The sequence below is a fragment of the Triturus cristatus genome, chromosome 1_1, assembly GCF_964204655.1.
Source record: "Triturus cristatus chromosome 1_1, aTriCri1.1, whole genome shotgun sequence".
NCBI classification, from domain to species: domain Eukaryota; kingdom Metazoa; phylum Chordata; class Amphibia; order Caudata; family Salamandridae; genus Triturus; species Triturus cristatus.
Genome location: NC_140579.1, coordinates 44,466,757 through 44,486,054, shown reverse-complemented (window position 1 = coordinate 44,486,054; position 19,298 = coordinate 44,466,757). Strand labels below are relative to the sequence as shown.

The 19,298-nt window shown below is 52.6% G+C and overlaps 1 protein-coding gene across 4 annotated transcripts in view; it reads left to right on the top strand.

The window, feature by feature from the left end:
• The window catches only part of LOC146869316 (uncharacterized), a 124,375-nt gene that overhangs the window by 36,378 nt on the left and 68,699 nt on the right, over positions 1-19,298 (top strand). The window contains exon 1 of one of the 4 annotated variants that reach the window (XM_085648160.1): positions 3,686-5,123. The exons of 2 other annotated variants lie outside the window; for them this stretch is intronic. In XM_085648160.1, the coding sequence (XP_085504286.1) occupies positions 5,033-5,123 (91 nt within the window). In that variant the 5' untranslated portion in view covers positions 3,686-5,032. Of the gene's footprint in view, positions 1-3,685; positions 5,124-19,298 lie in introns of those variants that run through there. One more of the 4 variants, XM_085648279.1, reaches the window with a different exon arrangement.

Here is a 19,298-nt window from a genome sequence, read left to right as displayed (position 1 = left end):
TATGCATAAAAAAAGAGATCTTTAATCTAGACATCCCGTTTAATACAACGGAGAGAGGAATGGTTCGCATGCACGCGCGTCTTGGGATTGGACTCTATTGGGCTGCACAAGGTCACACATAACCTCCAGCTGATTCTTTGGGCAGGGAAGTCTGGGTACTTTAACGGTTCTTTTAAAGATGCGAAGGTTCTAGAAAGCCCTCTGTCAACATTTGCTATTTTCCAAATGGACGACTGCTTTCCACTTCTGTTTATGTGAAATCTGCTTTGGGAATTTGTATCGTCCAAGGCTTTAAACTGAATTCAGCATTTTCAAGGTATTACAAAATGTAATTACCACTATTACTAGCTCTGGTTTGACAGTACTGCCCAATTGTTAATAAAGTTTTAAAGTACAGATTAGAGAAGGTTGGGGGTGCCGCTCGGAGGAGTGTTTAATCTCCCCTCAGTTGTATCATTCCATTTTCTTTAAAGTGATTCCATTAAAATGCTCGAGGGACTATTTTGCCAGTGAAAAGTACACGCTGTCATCACAGTATCATATTTATTTCTTTTTCTTGTATATGCAACCAATAAGAAACCAATCCTTTTTTGGCAAATTGTCTGGCTTTAATGTGCTAAACTGCATTTGTAAATGCCTGTGATTAGATGCATCATTACATCAATCCTTTTACTTATTCATCCATGCATGTATCCATCCATCTTTTCAATCACCCGCAATCCACCATTTCACTCACACATCCATCCATTCATCCATTTACCTTTCACTCAGCCTTCCATCCATTCACTCATCCACCCGTCCACCCTTTCATCCAGCCATCCATCTGTCCTCCCTTTTACTCATTCATTCAATCTTTCACTCATCCATCCTTACACCCACCCTTTCACTCACTCATCCATCCATCTATCATCCATGTATCAACCCATTCAACACATCCATCCATCCAGCTTTTCACCCATACATCCAGCTACTCTTTCACTCATCATCCAACCTTTCATTCATTAATCCATCCATCTTTTCGCTCATCATCCATCCACCCTTTCACACATCCATCCACACTTTCACTCATCCATCCACCATTTCACTCATCCATCCTTACATCCATCCTTACACTCATTCATCCATGCATGTATCCATCCACCCCTTCAATCACCCACCCATCCACTATTTCACTCATCCATCCATCCTTTCACTCACTCACTTTCCGACCCTTTTAACCAGCTATGCAGAAATAAAAAATAACACCATTTATTATTAAAAGCAACTTTACAGTTTTCATTAGGTGACAGTGAACACTTGGAAAATGCAGGCGTTGGCTAGAGTGAGGAGAATAAAAGAACTACTATACCGAGACAACCATTATGTCAATGGTGGGGAAAAAGTGTCTTTTCTTTTAATTTATGGCGAACAAAGCGGTACAAAAGGGGGTGGTGATGGACGGAGCATCAGAACCAATCAAACACTCACACCCAGTCAACAGACCTGGGTTTGATCCATCACCGTTCTTTAGCCCACTCTGCCACCCCAGTTCAGACATGGCCATATGCAAATCAGTCTTGACCCTGTGCCTCATGGGAATAGTCCAGCCCGAACTGCCAAGCCATGCCTTCACTGGACCGGAAACAAGCTTCCTAGGACCGGTTTCTGGCATTTCAGCCGTCTTCAGCCAGGCTTGCTTGAATCCAGTGGCAAAGTGAGCAAGGGACTCACGTCTGAGCATACCCTGCCAACTTATAGCGAACAAAGCGGTACAAAAGGGGGTGGTGATGGAAGGAGCATCAGAACCAATCAAACACTCACAACCAGTCAACAGATCTTGGTTTGATCCATCACCGTTCTTTAGCCCACTCTGCCACCCCAGTTCAGACATAGCCATATGCAAATCAGTCTGACCCTGTGCCTCATGGGAATAGTCCAGCCCAAACTGCCAAGCCATGCCTTCCCTGGACCGGAAACAAGCTTCCTAGTCCCGGTTTCTGGCATTTCAGCCGTCTTCAGCCAGGCTTGCTTGAATCCAGTGGCAAAGTGAGCAAGGGACTCATGTCTGAGCATACCCTGCCAACTAATGGCGAACAAAGCGGTACAAAAGGGGGTGGTGATGGACGGAGCATCAGAACCAATCAAACACTCACACCCAGTCAACAGATCTGGGTCCCATCGTCAGAGCAGAAAGCGCTTCATACATGCTACTCAGGCTCGTCTGTCCTGGAAGCTGCACAGCCAACGGCAGGCGACGTGGGGGTGGTTGGACTGTTAGTAATTAAGGGGCATATTTACAACAACCGGCGATAATTATCGCAAAGCGCACTTAGCGCTAGGATAATTATTGCCAGCTAGCGCGGATTTTTATCGCTGAGATAGCGTGCTATTAGCAACGCTTATCTCAATAGCGATAAAAATCCTCACGCTAACTGGCTAACGTGAGATTATCGCTGGAAACCCAGCGATAATCTCATGTTAGCTTGTTGATAGGGACTGACAAACTTAGCCATGATATCCTCCTCCCATAGGATATCATGGCTAAGTGAGTCCTGAAGCAGGCGTAAGGAAAGTAGCGATAACAGGGGTTATCGCTACTTTTCCTGACGCTATGCTTCATAGCGTGGGGCTTGATGATAGGAGAAATGCCGCTTAGAGACATTTCTCAGGAACGCCCACTTTGCATCTCATTAGATTATCCTGACGATAAAGCAAGGTTTCACGCGTTAGCGTGGCCTTGCTAATTTAGCAATAAAATTACCGCCGCTTTTCGGCCGAAAACGGCCGCAAAAGCGGCGATAATTTTGTATCGCCCGCTTGTAAATATGCCCCTATATGATTTAATTACTAACAGTCCAACCTCCCCCAAGTCGCCTGCCATTGGCGGGGCATTTACTTTAAATCTCTTTCCGCCCAATAGGCGTTGCGCGCCTGAGTAGCATGTATGCAGCGCTTTCTGCTCTGACGGTGTGCTAAAGCACTAAGGGGCATATTATCTACGGCCAGCGATAATTATCGCTGGCCGTACTTAGCGATAATTTTATTATCGCAGGCTATCTCTGGAATTTATCGCCCTGGTAGCGCGTTATTAACAATGCGTTTCTCCAGGGCGATAAAAATTCCAGAGATAGCGTGGTTATCGCCCCTTTTGCAGGGAACATCGCTGGTTTTCCAGCGATGTTCCCTACAAAACGGCGATAACCTTGCTGATACGACCCACAGGGTCGTATCAGCATAATCCACCCCAATGCTGGGGATAGGTAAGTCTAGATTTTAGCAGATGTTAGTTTTTGGAGAAAACAGCTGTTTTGTGAACATCAGCGATATTTGCAAGGTTGTCTATCCGGGGTACGCCCAGTGACGCCCACTTTGCATCTCATTAGAGATGCAAAGGGAGGCGTTGGGAAAAAGGGTGCTAACATGCATAATCTTGTAAATAGGGTGATAGTTTTATCTCCGCTTTTTTGGCTTTTTAAGCCAAAAAAGCGGAGATAAAGCCCTTGTAAATATGCCCCTTAGGTACGAGACGCCAATTTCTCTTGAACGTGAATTTATACCCACATTTCATGTTGGGAGAGACTGGGAGATCTTCCAGCAGAGAGGCTGTGAGCTGCTGAGGAGCGCCGCGCTCTGGGGCGGGGTTCCCCGGAGGAGACCTGAGGGAGCGGCCGCCTGCTGGGAGCTCCCGCCCTGGTGACGGCAGAGGGACATTAATTCCACCTAAAGGGTGCAGGGAGGACTGCTGGAGATGGCGGCGTGACTTAGTGAGAGAGTCCACGGAGTCTGCTGGGGGATGCACCTGACCTGAGAGCCCGGGGCACTGCTGGGCTGCACCTGACCCGAGAGCAGCGGAGGGAGGCTTCACCTCACTTAAGAAACGGGGGTCGCGGCTGGGGGCTAAACCTGTCCTGAGATCCAGGGGCGCTGTTGAGGGCTGCACCTGTCCTGAAAGGCAGGGGCCCTGTTGGGGGCTGTACCTGTCCTGGGAGCCATGGGCGCTGCTGGGGTCTGTACCTGTCCTGAGAGCCAGAGGCGCTGTTGGGGTCTCCACCTGTCCTGAAAGCCAGGGGTGCTGCTGGGGATGCACCTGTCCTGAGAGCTAGGGGCACTGCTGGGGTGCACGTGTCCTGAGAGGCAAAGGCGCTGTTGGGGGCTTCACCTGTCCTGAGAGTCAGGGTGCTGCTGGGGGATGCACCTGTCCTGAGAGTCAGGGGCGCTGCTGGGGGCTGCACCTGACCCGAGAGCAGCGGAGGGGGGCTTCACCTGTCCTGAGAGTCAGGGGCGCTGCTGGGGGCTGCACCTGTCCTGAGAGCCAGGGGTGCTGCTGGGGGATGCACCTGTCCTGAGAGCTAGGGGCACAGCTGGGGTGCACGTGTCCTGAGAGGCTAAGGCGCTGTTGGGGGCTTCACCTGTCCTGAGAGTCAGGGGCGCTGCTGGGGGCTGCACCTGTCCTGAGAGCCAGGGGTGCTGCTGGGGGATGCACCTGTCCTGAGAGCTCAGGGTACTGCTGGGGTGCACGTGTCCTGAGAGCCAAAGGCGCTGTTGGGGTCTCCACCTGTCCTGAGAGCCAGGGGTGCTGCTGGGGGATGCACCTGTCCTGAGAGCTAGGGGCACTGCTGGGGTGCACGTGTCCTGAGAGGCAAAGGCGCTGTTGGGGGCTTCACCTGTCCTGGGAGTCAGGGGCGCTGCTGGGGGCTGCTCCTGTCCTGAGAGCCAGGGGTGCTGCTGGGGGATGCACCTGTCATGAGAGTTGGGGGCACTGCTGGGGTGCACGTGTGCTGAGAGCTAGGGGCACTGCTGGGGGTGCACCTGTCCTGAGAGCCAGGGGAGGCTGCAACTCACCTAAGAACCAGGGGCCTGCTGGATGCTGCACCTGTCCTAGGAACCACGGGCGCTGAGGGGTCGCCACACCTGCCCTGTGAACCAGGGATGCACCCGATCAGGAAGTTAGGGGGATGACCAGAGACCTAGAGGAGGCGGCACCTGGCCAGGGAGCCAAGAAAGGCGGTACCCAACCAGAGTCGCGGAGACTGTAGTCATCCAAGGAGCCAGGATGCTGCATTTATCAGCAGGAATACAGAAGCCTGCACGCAGCTCGGGCCTTCATCTCAAGATGACCGTAGCAGGCTACCTGCTGCTATGCGGTGAGTGATGTCAAGTGTTCCTACTTAGGGGCAACTGGAGAATGTGCTCACTGAAGCGTGTGCGTGATGCTGTTACCTCTAACAATTTTGTTTTTTCTGTGTTGATTAACAAGTGTTGGGACACATAACATCAGCAATTCTCAATGTTTTCTTCCGTTTCTCCATAAGCGGCTGTAGATTACTAACATGGCTAGGGTTGAATCAATGGGACTCGTCCTGCTGAATGCTCCTGACCCGGGAAGGGTTTGATTGTGGGCTGAAACATGTCGACAATCATTATCAGAAGGTGTGCATTGTACACACCACACTGAATCTTTTGTTGTTCACCACAGAATGGGAGGTTCCATTTTTGTAGATAACTAAACGTATGTCTACATGTGTGGCCCCTTTCCTCTGTAAATCGATGCCCTTCCTCTAACTCTACTCAGTGACTGTGAGGAGTTTGTTTCAGAAGCTGATGATTGGAAAAAAATGCCTCTCTGCGAGCTTCGTTGGGATCCCAGCACCGACTTGGGGATTGGTTTTAGCGAGGAGGAGCCGTGATGAACCATGCCTCTGGTGGAAGGGGAGGGATTCCTCCCTCTTTAAGGAACGCTCCAATGGAAGATCTAAAACTCCATCTTTGCATCTCCCTCACTAAGTATGGCGGACACTCTGAGGCTCACCTCGCGCCACAACACTGGTGCGGGTTTCTTGCATTTAGGGAGGATATATTGTTGTTGATGACAAATGTGTATGAAGCCGCATTGACAAACCCCAAAGTTCTATTTTTAATGAGCTGATTTCCGCATGCCTGTGTTCACACGTGTTGCCACATTGAAGCCAGGCCAAGTGGCTTTGCCAATGCTTGTTTTTCTAACGTCATAACAGAGAGTCACGGCTGGTTCCTAAAGTATGTCAGGCTCCTTGGGTGGGAGCACTACAGCCAATAAACTAGTTTAACAAAGAAGATGAAAGAGGTAAACGGAGAGAGATTTAACTTCCTGGAGAAGACGAGAAATGCCTCGCGCCAGAACCGTCACGGGAAAGAGTGCGGTGAACCCGGCCATGAGGCATTAGAGATGAGTGGCTGGAGCAAGGAGAGGTAAACATGTGCGAACATGTTCAAAACACAAAGGCAAAACAAGGAAGGAGGTGAGAGACAAAAATAAGAATGCACGGCAGAGGGTGGAGCATGACAATTACTGGGAAATAGATGGAGCGAGAGAGAGGCGGACAGAGACGGCAAGAGAGTGATGTGGGTGACCTCCAGAGGTTGTGTGTGTGTTTGTGTGTCTGTATCTATCTATCTATCTATCGCTATCTATCAGTGCCGTTTGACACTGGGTCGTTATAGTTAGATCTGCGTTTCAATAGGAAAAGCATTTTTTGTTTTCCTAATAACTTTGGCTCCTTTTGATGAATCTGTACTAAGCTTTGCGTAAAAAAATCTCATTTGCCTCCGTTTCTTCCTGGAAAGTTTCCATCAAGCAGGCTGAGAAAAAGCTGTAGTCCCATTATGAGTTTTCCCCATTCATTTTCCATGGGAAAATTGAACAATGATACCTCAAAAACCACTAAACGGATTTACACCAAATTTGGCAGAAAGCTATGTCTTGGTCCAGAAAGCGTGCTGTGTCGATTTGGCATAACTCCATTCATTAGTCTTTGAGCAATTAATGCTCAAAAACTATAATTCACCCTGCAGGGGATTTGCTGACCCGACAGATCTCAAGCTGAGATCCGATTGGCTGCTACCACATCAACAACTATGTAGAAGCAGCCATCTTAAGGCAGGACTCCTTCTGAGTTCTAAGCAAAAGGAAAACAAATACGTGAAGGGATACCCCATCCGCTCGGATAGACTTCTTTTTTCCCAGAAAGTTTTCAGATCCTGGGGGAGGGTGGAGGGACCAGAGGGCAAAACATATTTGACATGTGTCTGCCTTCTGAGCCTCAATTAGGATCCAGGGCCCCCATCCCCTGGAAACCAAAATTCTATTAAAGGGAATGGGGGGGGGCGGGTGCATGGCTCCCCTCCCCAAGTCTGAAATGGCCCCTGGGACACATTTTCCCAGGGCTGATTTAATATAAAGGTGAGGGAGGGTGAGCAGCCTCCCTCCCTGAATCTCAATAGGCCCAGGACCCCATCCCTGGGGCAGAACTTAAATTAAAGAGGGTATTCAATCCCTCCCCACCCCCCCCCAGCCATGAAAGTTTCCGTGGACCGAATCCCCTGGGGCTGTCTGAAGCACTGTGTTCCAGGGAGCCAACATCCAGGACACAGCAGTTTCCCTGCCCGCGAGAGAGCGTGCAGGGAAGCACATGTGTGCTCGCTCCCAGTGGGAGCTTTTAAAATGCTCCCCTTGGGTGGGAACAGATATGTTTCCCTGCCCGCGAGAGAGTGAGCAGGGAAGCACCTGTGTGCTCACTCCCAGTGGGAGCTTTTAAAATGCTCCCCTCGGGTGGGAACAGATAAGTTTCTCTGCCGTGAGAGAGCGAGCAGGGAAGTACATGTGTGCTCGCTCCCTGTGGGAGCTTTTAAAATGCTCCCCTCGGGTGGGGTTTCCCTGCCCAAGAGCGAGCAGGGAAGTACATGTGTGTTCTCTCCCAGTGGGAGCTTTTAAAATGCTCCCCTCGGGTGGGAACAGATATGTTTCTCTGCCGTGAGAGAGCGAGCAGGGAAGTACATGTATGTTCTCTCCCAGTGTGAGCTTTTAAAATGCTCCCCTTGGGTGGGAACAGATATGTTTCCCTGCCCGCGAGAGAGTGAGCAGGGAAGCACATGTGTGCTCGCTCCCAGTGGGAGCTTTTAAAATGCTCCCCTCGGGTGGTAACAGATATGTTTCCCTGCCGTGAGAGAGCGAGCAGGGAAGCACATGTGTGCTCGCTCCCAGTGGGAGCTTTTAAAATGCTCCCCTCAGGTGGGAACAGATATGTTTCTCTGCCGTGAGAGAGCGAGCAGGGAAGTACATGTGTGTTCTCTCCCAGTGTGAGCTTTTAAAATGCTCCCCTTGGGTGGGAACAGATATGTTTCCCTGCCCGCGAGAGAGCGAGCAGGGAAGTACATGTGTGTTCGCTCCCAGTGGGAGCGTTTAAAATGCTGCCCTCGGGTGGGAACAGATAGGTTTCCCTGCCCGTGAGAGGGTGGGCAGGGAAGTACATGTGTGCTCGCTCCCAGTGGGAGCTTTTAAAATGCTCCCCTCGGGTAGCAACAGATATGTTTCCCTGCCCGCGAGAGAGCGAGCAGGGAAGCACATGTGTGCTCTCTCCCAGTGGGAGCTTTTAAAATGCTCCCCTCGGGTGGCAACAGATATGTTTCCCTGCCCGCGAGAGAGCGTGTAGGGAAGTACATGTGTGCTCGCTCCCAGTGGGAGCTTTTAAAATGCTCCCCTCGGGTGGCAACATATATGTTTCCCTGCCCGCGAGAGAGCGAGCAGGGAAGCACATGTGTGCTCTCTCCCAGTGGGAGCTTTTAAAATGCTCCCCTCGGGTGGCAACAGATATGTTTCCCTGCCCGCGAGAGAGCGTGTAGGGAAGTACATGTGTGCTCGGTCCAGTGGGAGCTTTTAAAATGCTCCCCTCGGGTAGCAACAGATATGTTTCCCTGCCCGCGGGAGAGCGAGCAGGGAAGCACATGTGTGCTCTCTCCCAGTGGGAGCTTTTAAAATGCTCCCCTCGGGTGGGAACAGATATGTTTCTCTGCCGTGAGAGAGCGAGCAGGGAAGTACATGTGTGTTCTCTCCCAGTGTGAGCTTTTAAAATGCTCCCCTTGGGTGGGAACAGATATGTTTCCCTGCCCGCGAGACAGCGAGCAGGGAAGTACATGTGTGTTCGCTCCCAGTGGGAGCGTTTAAAATGCTGCCCTCGGGTGGGAACAGATAGGTTTCCCTGCCCGTGAGAGGGTGGGCAGGGAAGTACATGTGTGCTCGCTCCCAGTGGGAGCTTTTAAAATGCTCCCCTCGGGTAGCAACAGATATGTTTCCCTGCCCGCGAGAGAGCGAGCAGGGAAGCACATGTGTGCTCTCTCCCAGTGGGAGCTTTTAAAATGCTCCCCTCGGGTGGCAACAGATATGTTTCCCTGCCCGCGAGAGAGCGTGTAGGGAAGTACATGTGTGCTCGCTCCCAGTGGGAGCTTTTAAAATGCTCCCCTCGGGTGGCAACATATATGTTTCCCTGCCCGCGAGAGAGTGAGCAGGGAAGCACATGTGTGCTCTCTCCCAGTGGGAGCTTTTAAAATGCTCCCCTCGGGTGGCAACAGATATGTTTCCCTGCCCGCGAGAGAGCGTGTAGGGAAGTACATGTGTGCTCGCTCCCAGTGGTAGCTTTTAAAATGCTCCCCTCGGGTAGCAACAGATATGTTTCCCTGCCCGCGAGAGAGCGAGCAGGGAAGCACATGTGTGCTCTCTCCCAGTGGGAGCTTTTAAAATGCTCCCCTCGGGTGGCAACAGATATGTTTCCCTGCCCGCGAGAGAGCGTGTAGGGAAGTACATGTGTGCTCGCTCCCAGTGGGAGCTTTTAAAATGCTCCCCTCGGGTAGCAACAGATATGTTTCCCTGCCCGCGAGAGAGCGAGCAGGGAAGCACATGTGTGCTCTCTCCCAGTGGGAGCTTTTAAAATGCTCCCCTCGGGTAGCAACAGATATGTTTCCCTGCCCGCGAGAGAGCGGGCAGGGAAGCACATGTGTGCTCTCTCCCAGTGGGAGCTTTTAAAATGCTCCCCTCGGGTGGCAACAGATATGTTTCCCTGCCCGCGAGAGAGCGTGTAGGGAAGTACATGTGTGCTCGCTCCCAGTGGGAGCTTTTAAAATGCTCCCCTCGGGTGGCAACAGATATGTTTCCCTGCCCACGAGAGAGTGAGCAGGGAAGCACATGTGCGCTCTCTCCCAGTGGGAGCTTTTAAAATGCTCCCCTCGGGTGGCAACAGATATGTTTCCATGCCCGCGAGAGAGCGTGTAGGGAAGTACATGTGTGCTCGCTCCCAGTGGGAGCTTTTAAAATGCTCCCCTCGGGTAGCAACAGATATGTTTCCCTGCCCGCGAGAGAGCGAGCAGGGAAGCACATGTGTGCTCTCTCCCAGTGGGAGCTTTTAAAATGCTCCCCTCGGGTGGCAACAGATATGTTTCCCTGCCCGCGAGAGAGCGTGTAGGGAAGTACATGTGTGCTCGCTCCCAGTGGGAGCTTTTAAAATGCTCCCCTCGGGTGGCAACAGATATGTTTCCCTGCCCGCGAGAGAGCGAGCAGGGAAGCACATGTGTGCTCTCTCCCAGTGGGAGCTTTTAAAATGCTCCCCTCGGGTGGCAACAGATATGTTTCCCTGCCCGCGAGAGAGCGTGTAGGGAAGTACATGTGTGCTCGCTCCCAGTGGGAGCTTTTAAAATGCTCCCCTCGGGTAGCAACAGATATGTTTCCCTGCCCGCGAGAGAGCGTGCAGGGAAGTACATGTGTGCTCGCTCCCAGTGGGAGCTTTTAAAATGCTCCCCTCGGGTGGTAACAGATATGTTTCCCTGCCGTGAGAGAGCGAGCAGGGAAGCACATGTGTGCTCGCTCCCTGTGGGAGCTTTTAAAATGCTCCCCTCGGGTGGGGTTTCCCTGCCCAAGAGCGAGCAGAGAAGTACATGTGTGCTCGCTCCCAGTGGGAGCTTTCAAAATGCTCCCCTCGGGTGGCAACAGATATGTTTCCCTGCCCGCGAGAGAGCGTGTAGGGAAGTACATGTGTGCTCGCTCCCAGTGGGAGCTTTTAAAATGCTCCCCTCGGGTGGCAACAGATATGTTTCCCTGCCCGCGAGAGAGCGTGTAGGGAAGTACATGTGTGCTCGCTCCCAGTGGGAGCTTTTAAAATGCTCCCCTCGGGTAGCAACAGATATGTTTCCCTGCCCGCGAGAGAGCGAGCAGGGAAGCACATGTGTGCTCTCTCCCAGTGGGAGCTTTTAAAATGCTCCCCTCGGGTAGCAACAGATATGTTTCCCTGCCCGCGAGAGAGCGGGCAGGGAAGCACATGTGTGCTCTCTCCCAGTGGGAGCTTTTAAAATGCTCCCCTCGGGTGGCAACAGATATGTTTCCCTGCCCGCGAGAGAGCGTGTAGGGAAGTACATGTGTGCTCGCTCCCAGTGGGAGCTTTTAAAATGCTCCCCTCGGGTGGCAACAGATATGTTTCCCTGCCCACGAGAGAGCGAGCAGGGAAGCACATGTGCGCTCTCTCCCAGTGGGAGCTTTTAAAATGCTCCCCTCGGGTGGCAACAGATATGTTTCCATGCCCGCGAGAGAGCGTGTAGGGAAGTACATGTGTGCTCGCTCCCAGTGGGAGCTTTTAAAATGCTCCCCTCGGGTAGCAACAGATATGTTTCCCTGCCCGCGAGAGAGCGAGCAGGGAAGCACATGTGTGCTCTCTCCCAGTGGGAGCTTTTAAAATGCTCCCCTCGGGTGGCAACAGATATGTTTCCCTGCCCGCGAGAGAGCGTGTAGGGAAGTACATGTGTGCTCGCTCCCAGTGGGAGCTTTTAAAATGCTCCCCTCGGGTGGCAACAGATATGTTTCCCTGCCCGCGAGAGAGCGAGCAGGGAAGCACATGTGTGCTCTCTCCCAGTGGGAGCTTTTAAAATGCTCCCCTCGGGTGGCAACAGATATGTTTCCCTGCCCGCGAGAGAGCGTGTAGGGAAGTACATGTGTGCTCGCTCCCAGTGGGAGCTTTTAAAATGCTCCCCTCGGGTAGCAACAGATATGTTTCCCTGCCCGCGAGAGAGCGTGCAGGGAAGTACATGTGTGCTCGCTCCCAGTGGGAGCTTTTAAAATGCTCCCCTCGGGTGGTAACAGATATGTTTCCCTGCCGTGAGAGAGCGAGCAGGGAAGCACATGTGTGCTCGCTCCCTGTGGGAGCTTTTAAAATGCTCCCCTCGGGTGGGGTTTCCCTGCCCAAGAGCGAGCAGGGAAGTACATGTGTGCTCGCTCCCAGTGGGAGCTTTCAAAATGCTCCCCTCGGGTAGCAACAGATATGTTTCCCTGCCCGCGAGAGAGCAAGCAGGGAAGCACATGTGTGCTCTCTCCCAGTGGGAGCTTTTAAAATGCTCCCCTCGGGTGGCAACAGATATGTTTCCCTGCCCGCGAGAGAGCATGTAGGGAAGTACATGTGTGCTCGCTCCCAGTGGGAGCTTTTAAAATGCTCCCCTCGGGTAGCAACAGATATGTTTCCCTGCCCGCGAGAGAGCGAGCAGGGAAGCACATGTGTGTTCGCTCCCTGTGGGAGCTTTTAAAATGCTCCCCTCGGGTGGGGTTTCCCTGCCCAAGAGCGAGCAGGGAAGCACATGTGTGCTCGCTCCCAGTGGGAGCTTTTAAAATGCTCCCCTCGGGTGGCAACAGATATGTTTCCCTGCCCGCGAGAGAGCGAGCAGGGAAGCACATGTGTGCTCTCTCCCAGTGGGAGCTTTTAAAATGCTCCCCTCGGGTGGCAACAGATATGTTTCCCTGCCCGCGAGAGAGCGTGTAGGGAAGTACATGTGTGCTCGCTCCCAGTGGGAGCTTTTAAAATGCTCCCCTCGGGTAGCAACAGATATGTTTCCCTGCCCGCGAGAGAGCGTGCAGGGAAGTACATGTGTGCTCGCTCCCAGTGGGAGCTTTTAAAATGCTCCCCTCGGGTGGTAACAGATATGTTTCCCTGCCGTGAGAGAGCGAGCAGGGAAGCACATGTGTGCTCGCTCCCTGTGGGAGCTTTTAAAATGCTCCCCTCGGGTGGGGTTTCCCTGCCCAAGAGCGAGCAGGGAAGTACATGTGTGCTCGCTCCCAGTGGGAGCTTTCAAAATGCTCCCCTCGGGTAGCAACAGATATGTTTCCCTGCCCGCGAGAGAGCAAGCAGGGAAGCACATGTGTGCTCTCTCCCAGTGGGAGCTTTTAAAATGCTCCCCTCGGATAGCAACAGATATGTTTCCCTGCCCGCGAGAGAGCGAGCAGGGAAGCACATGTGTGTTCGCTCCCTGTGGGAGCTTTTAAAATGCTCCCCTCGGGTGGGGTTTCCCTGCCCAAGAGCGAGCAGGGAAGCACATGTGTGCTCGCTCCCAGTGGGAGCTTTTAAAATGCTCCCCTCGGGTGGCAACAGATATGTTTCCCTGCCCGCGAGAGAGCGTGTAGGGAAGTACATGTGTGCTCGCTCCCAGTGGGAGCTTTTAAAATGCTCCCCTCGGGTAGCAACAGATATGTTTCCCTGCCCGCGAGAGAGCATGCAGGGAAGTACATGTGTGCTCGCTCCCAGTGGGAGCTTTTAAAATGCTCCCCTCGGGTAGCAACAGATATGTTTCCCTGCCCGCGAGAGAGCGAGCAGGGAAGCACATGTGTGCTGTCTCCCAGTGGGAGCTTTTAAAATGCTCCCCTCGGGTGGCAACAGATATGTTTCCCTGCCCGCGAGAGAGCGTGTAGGGAAGTACATGTGTGCTCGCTCCCAGTGGGAGCTTTTAAAATGCTCCCCTCGGGTAGCAACAGATATGTTTCCCTGCCCGCGAGAGAGCGAGCAGGGAAGCACATGTGTGCTCGCTCCCTGTGGGAGCTTTTAAAATGCTCCCCTCGGGTGGGGTTTCCCTGCCCAAGAGCGAGCAGGGAAGCACACGTGTGCTCGCTCCCAGTGGGAGCTTTTAAAATGCTCCCCTCGGGTGGCAACAGATATGTTTCCCTGCCCGCGAGAGAGCGTGTAGGGAAGTACATGTGTGCTCGCTCCCAGTGGGAGCTTTTAAAATGCTCCCCTCGGGTAGCAACAGATATGTTTCCCTGCCCGCGAGAGAGCGTGTAGGGAAGTACATGTGTGCTCGCTCCCAGTGGGAGCTTTTAAAATGCTCCCCTCGGATGGCAACAGATATGTGGCCCTGCCCGCGAGAGAGCGTGTAGGGAAGTAAATGTGTGCTCGCTCCCAGTGGGAGCTTTTAAAATGCTCCCCTCGGGTGGCAACAGATATGTTTCCCTGCCTGCGAGAGAGCGTGTAGGGAAGTACATGTGTGCACGCTCCCAGTGGGAGCTTTTAAAATGCTCCCCTCGGGTAGCAACAGATATGTTTCCCTGCCCATGTGTGCTCGCTCCCTGTGGGAGCTTTTAAAATGCTCCCCTCGGGTGGGGTTTCCCTGCCCAAGAGCGTGTAGGGAAGCACATGTGTGCTCGCTCCCAGTGGGAGCTTTTAAAATGCTCCCCTCGGGTGGCAACAGATATGTTTCCCTGCCCGCGAGAGAGCGTGTAGGGAAGTACATGTGTGCTCGCTCCCAGTGGGAGCTTTTAAAATGCTCCCCTCGGGTGGCAACAGATATGTGTCCCTGACCGCCCTGACGTAGAGAGGGAATCTCGGGTTGCTCCTGCTCGGCGGGAGCATGACAAAACTGCTGTTCCCGCTGTGGGGGAACAATGCCCGACTCCCAAGGCGCCCAGGAAGGATGCGTGCGGGCTACCTGAAGGATTGCTGTTGCCCTGGGTCCCCCTCGCACCCCACTGTACCCCAACATATTGGTTTTTGTGGGTGCCCCGGGTGGGAACCGGGGCATCCCCCCAAGGCCTCTGGAATGGATTCCCAGGTGCCACTTCTGGCTAGGGGAGGGGGCCATGCACCCCCTCCCCTTAAAAAATATAACGGACCTGGAGAGTGGGGTAGCTAGGGCCACTATTATTGTACAGATTACATTGTCCCCATGTCCGCTTTTTCTTCTAACATAGCATCTTTTTAAAGATGGTGGTTGGAATATGTTTTTCATTAACACAAAACCATGTCATGTACGCATTTTATTTGGCCGACATTGAGGTTTTATAGTCTGCACCGTTAGTCCCAGTAACACTATTGGTTTGGGGAGGGGAGGCACGTGCCCCACTCCACTTAATAAATGAGAGAAGCCCAAAGTATTTTACCCTGAGACTCCATCGGCTCTCACCAGGTGGAGGCCCTGGCCGAAATGCACTGGACCCCTGCTTCATGGGACTCGTAATTCTGATGGGACTGTTGCACTGACACGTCATGGGGTCCTCAATAGGAATTCAAGTCAGTGACCTTAGAAAGATGAAAGTTTGAGTTGGCTCTACTAGGTTACAAACCTGTGCCCTGAACGTCACAGCCACAGCAGTCGCTTAATTCGCTGAGCTGTGAGGGTTATGCACATACTAATGGCAATGCTTTAAGTGGGCCGGGTCTCACCGGTGCTGAGCACCGGCAGTTTTTTTAAAGGAGGCCTTGAAACTTCTCTATCAGGCTCTCTTTTGTGCCCTGACACGGGCGGTCCGTTTCTGTCCGGACTGCAGTGTCAGAAGTGAAGTTACGGCATGACGTCATGCCAGGTGAGCCTTGTAGGGGAAGGGAAATGCTTTAAAGAGTCATTTTCTCTCAGGATTTCCCTTCTCTTTTCGAAACTCGGGGGCAGCAACATTGTCGTGGTGTCACCAGGGCTTTAAGTGGAAGCTTTTTCAGTAATATATACAAGACATAGTTGCTGCTTATTTATCTTATGCAACTAACAACCATTGGCAAAGCCAATAGTCCTAACTTGTTGTGGGTATGATGTTACTTGTTGTATCATATATCTGGATGCAATGACAGAAACAGCAAAATACAAGTCGGGCGGCACACTATGCTAACCACAGATTTTTAGCATATGTGTTTTTAAGCCACACCCTTAATTATATTGGCCACGCCCTTTGAGAGACTCCGCAGTGTTTTTCATCCCACTTAAAGCCCTGGCTAATGGTATGATATTCTGAGCCTTTGAGGCTCATCATTGTGTCTGACATATGGGTTCACCTGTGACGTAATGCGTCCCTGTGACTCCAGCACAACGCTACATTCTGGGTGAACTGCTCAGTTCTGGCAGAAGAGATGTGTGGTTCGGTAGGAGGCGCAGCCCAGGGGCGTGTTCTTTTCTAATTGCTGTTTTATGCTCCTTCATTCTGATCCTACTGGGGAGCAGATATGGGCCTGTCTCACAACTCTGTGTTTGTATAACTACTCGCAGGATGTGGTGGAAAACCCCTGTGTTTAGCACTATTGAAACAAGTAATGGTCATCCGAGGTAGCCTTACATGCTGTGGGGGAATACCTAAGGGGTCTACGACATGCTTCATGAGACTCCGTCTAACCCAGGGGAGTCCAGCGTAGGTTCAGGAGGGCCGGAACCAAAGACGTCTATGACGTGCTTCATGAGACTCCGTCTAACCTAGGGGGCCCAACGTAGGTTCAGGAGGGCCAGAACCAAAGACGTCTGACATGCTTCATGAGACTCCGTCTCACCTAGGGGGTCCAGCGTAGGTTCAGGGGGGCCGGAACCAAAGACGTCTGACATGCTTCATGAGACTCCGTCTCACCTAGGGCGGGGGTCCAGCGTAGGTTCAGGAGGGCCGGAACCAAAGACGTCTATGATATACTTCATGAGACTCCGCCTAACCTAGGGGGCCCAGCGTAGGTTCAGGAGGGCCGGAACCAAAGACGTCTGACATGCTTCATGAGACTCCGTCTAACCTAGGGGGCCCAACGTAGGTTCAGGAGGGCCAGAACCAAAGACGTCTGACATGCTTCATGAGACTCCGTCTAACCCAGGGGGGTCCAGCGTAGGTTCAGGAGGGCCGGAACCAAAGACGTCTGACATGCTTCATGAGACTCCGTCTAACCCAGGGGAGTCCAGCGTAGGTTCAGGAGGGCCAGAACCAAAGATGTCTATGATATACTTCATGAGACTCCGCCTAACCCAGGGGAGTCCAGCGTAGGTTCAGGAGGGCCGGAACCAAAGACGTCTGACATGCTTCATGAGACTCCGTCTCACCTAGGGGGTCCAGCGTAGGTTCAGGGGGGCCGGAACCAAAGACGTCTGACATGCTTCATGAGACTCCGTCTAACCTAGGGGGCCCAGCGTAGGTTCAGAAGGGCCGGAACCAAAGACGTCTGACATGCTTCATGAGACTCCGTCTCACCTAGGGGGTCCAGCGTAGGTTCAGGGGGGCCGGAACCAAAGACGTCTGACATGCTTCATGAGACTCCGTCTAACCTAGGGGGTCCAGCGTAGGTTCAGGAGGGCCGGAACCAAAGACGTCTGACATGCTTCATGAGACTCCGTCTAACCTAGGGGGCCCAGCGTTCGTTCAGGAGGGCCGGAACCAAAGACGTCTGACATGCTTCATGAGACTCCGTCTAACCTAGGGGGCCCAACGTAGGTTCAGGAGGGCCAGAACCAAAGACGTCTATGATATACTTCATGAGACTCCGCCTAACCTAGGGGGCCCAGCGTAGGTTCAGGAGGGCCGGAACCAAAGACGTCTATGACGTGCTTCATGAGACTCAGTCTAACTCAAGGTGGTCCAGCGTAGGTTCAGGGGGGCCGGAACCAAAGACGTATGACATGCTTCATGAGACTCCGCCTAACCTAGGGGGTCCAGCGTAGGTTCAGGAGGGCCGGAACCAAAGACGTCTGACATGCTTCATGAGACTCCGTCTAACCTAGGGGGCCCAGCGTTGGTTTAGGAGGGCCGGAACCAAAGACGTCTGACATGCTTCATGAGACTCCGTCTAACCTAGGGGGCCCAACGTAGGTTCAGGAGGGCCGGAACCAAAGACGTCTATGATATACTTCATGAGACTCGCCTAACCTAGGGGGCCCAGCGTAGGTTCAGGAGGGCCGGAACCAAAGACGTCTATGACGTGCTTCATGAGACTCAGTCTAACTCAAGGGGGTCCAGCGTAGGTTCAGGAGGGCCGGAACCAAAGACGTCTATGACATACTTCATGAGATGGTTCCGCTCCTTTCTCTCTAACAGATCCTTCCGGGTAGCAATACCACCCGGTAAGTCCACCTCTCATCAGCTCACGACGGGGGTCCCTCAGGGCTCATCTCTGAGCCCCACTGTTTTTAATCTTTATGTGAGGCCGCTGGCTGCTATTGTCAAAAGCTGGGGCCTGACAATGGTTTCCTACGCGGATGACACGCAGCTGGCGGTCACACTAAGTGGGGACTCAGATATTGATGCCCGTAACTTCTGTGAGGGGCTGCGTTCGGTGGCCAATTGGATGAATCAGAACTGTCTCCAATTGAACACCAAGAAGACTGAGGTGATGGTGTTTGGTACGCGTCCTGGCTGTTGGAAGGAAAGTTGGTGGCCTTCTGAGCTAGGTGGGATTCCCTCTCCGGTATTGGAGTTAAAGAACCTTGGGGTATGGCTTGGTCCGGCACTTAGTTTCACTTGCCATACGAAGAAGGTTGCTGCCTCTTGTTTTGGCATCATCAGGAGCATTAGGCCGGTGCTCAAATTTTTTGACGCCAGTACGAGACAGCTGGTGGTCCAGGCCTCGGTTCTATCTAGAATAGATTATGCTAGTGCGCTGCTCGCAGGCACGAATAAGGCTGAACATGCGCGATTACAAAGAGTTCAGAATGCCGCTGCTAGAGCAATATTTGGGTTGCCCAAACGCTGCTCAGTGTCCGGAGTATTATATACTCTTCACTGGCTACCTGTTGTGCAGCGTATTGAGTTTAAGGTGTTGTGCCTGGCCTTCAAAATTTTGAGGGGCTTGGCCCCTCCTATCCTTATGAATCTCCTTACTCCGTACATTCCTTCTCGCTCGTTGAGATCTTTGGGCCAGAACTTGGCGGTTGTTTCTCGCTTTCGGTTGACCAGGACGGGTGGCCGCTCCTTCCGAGTGGTAGCTGCCCAGCTCTGGAATGCTCTTCCCGTTGATATCCGTGCTGAGGATAATCTAACCAGGTTTAGAGGGGCTATTAAAACGTTTCTTTTTAATAAATCAAAGTAATCCCACTACATACTGTGTTGTTGTGTTCACCTTTGGCGCCAGGACGCCCCTTTGCTGGGGCAGCTGTGCGCGGTACAAAACTCAGTAACATAACATAACATAACATAACCTAGGGGGTCCAGCGTAGGTTCAGGAGGGCCGGAACCAAAGACGTCTATGACATACTTCATGAGGCTCAGTCTAACTCAGGGGATCCAGCGTAGGGCCAGGAGGGCCGGAACCAAACACGTCTGACATTCTTCATGAGACTGAGTCTAACCTGGGCGGAGGGCGCAAGCGTAGGTCCAGGAGGGCCGGATCGAAGGATATCTATGGCATACTACACGAGACTCCGTGTATCCGGTGGGGAGGGGTGTATATTCGAGAGCCTTCAGTAGGAAGCGCTATATATATTTAGTAGCATGTATGTGCCCTCCGATAGAGCCGAGACTTTTGTGCAGCGCGCGAATTCCT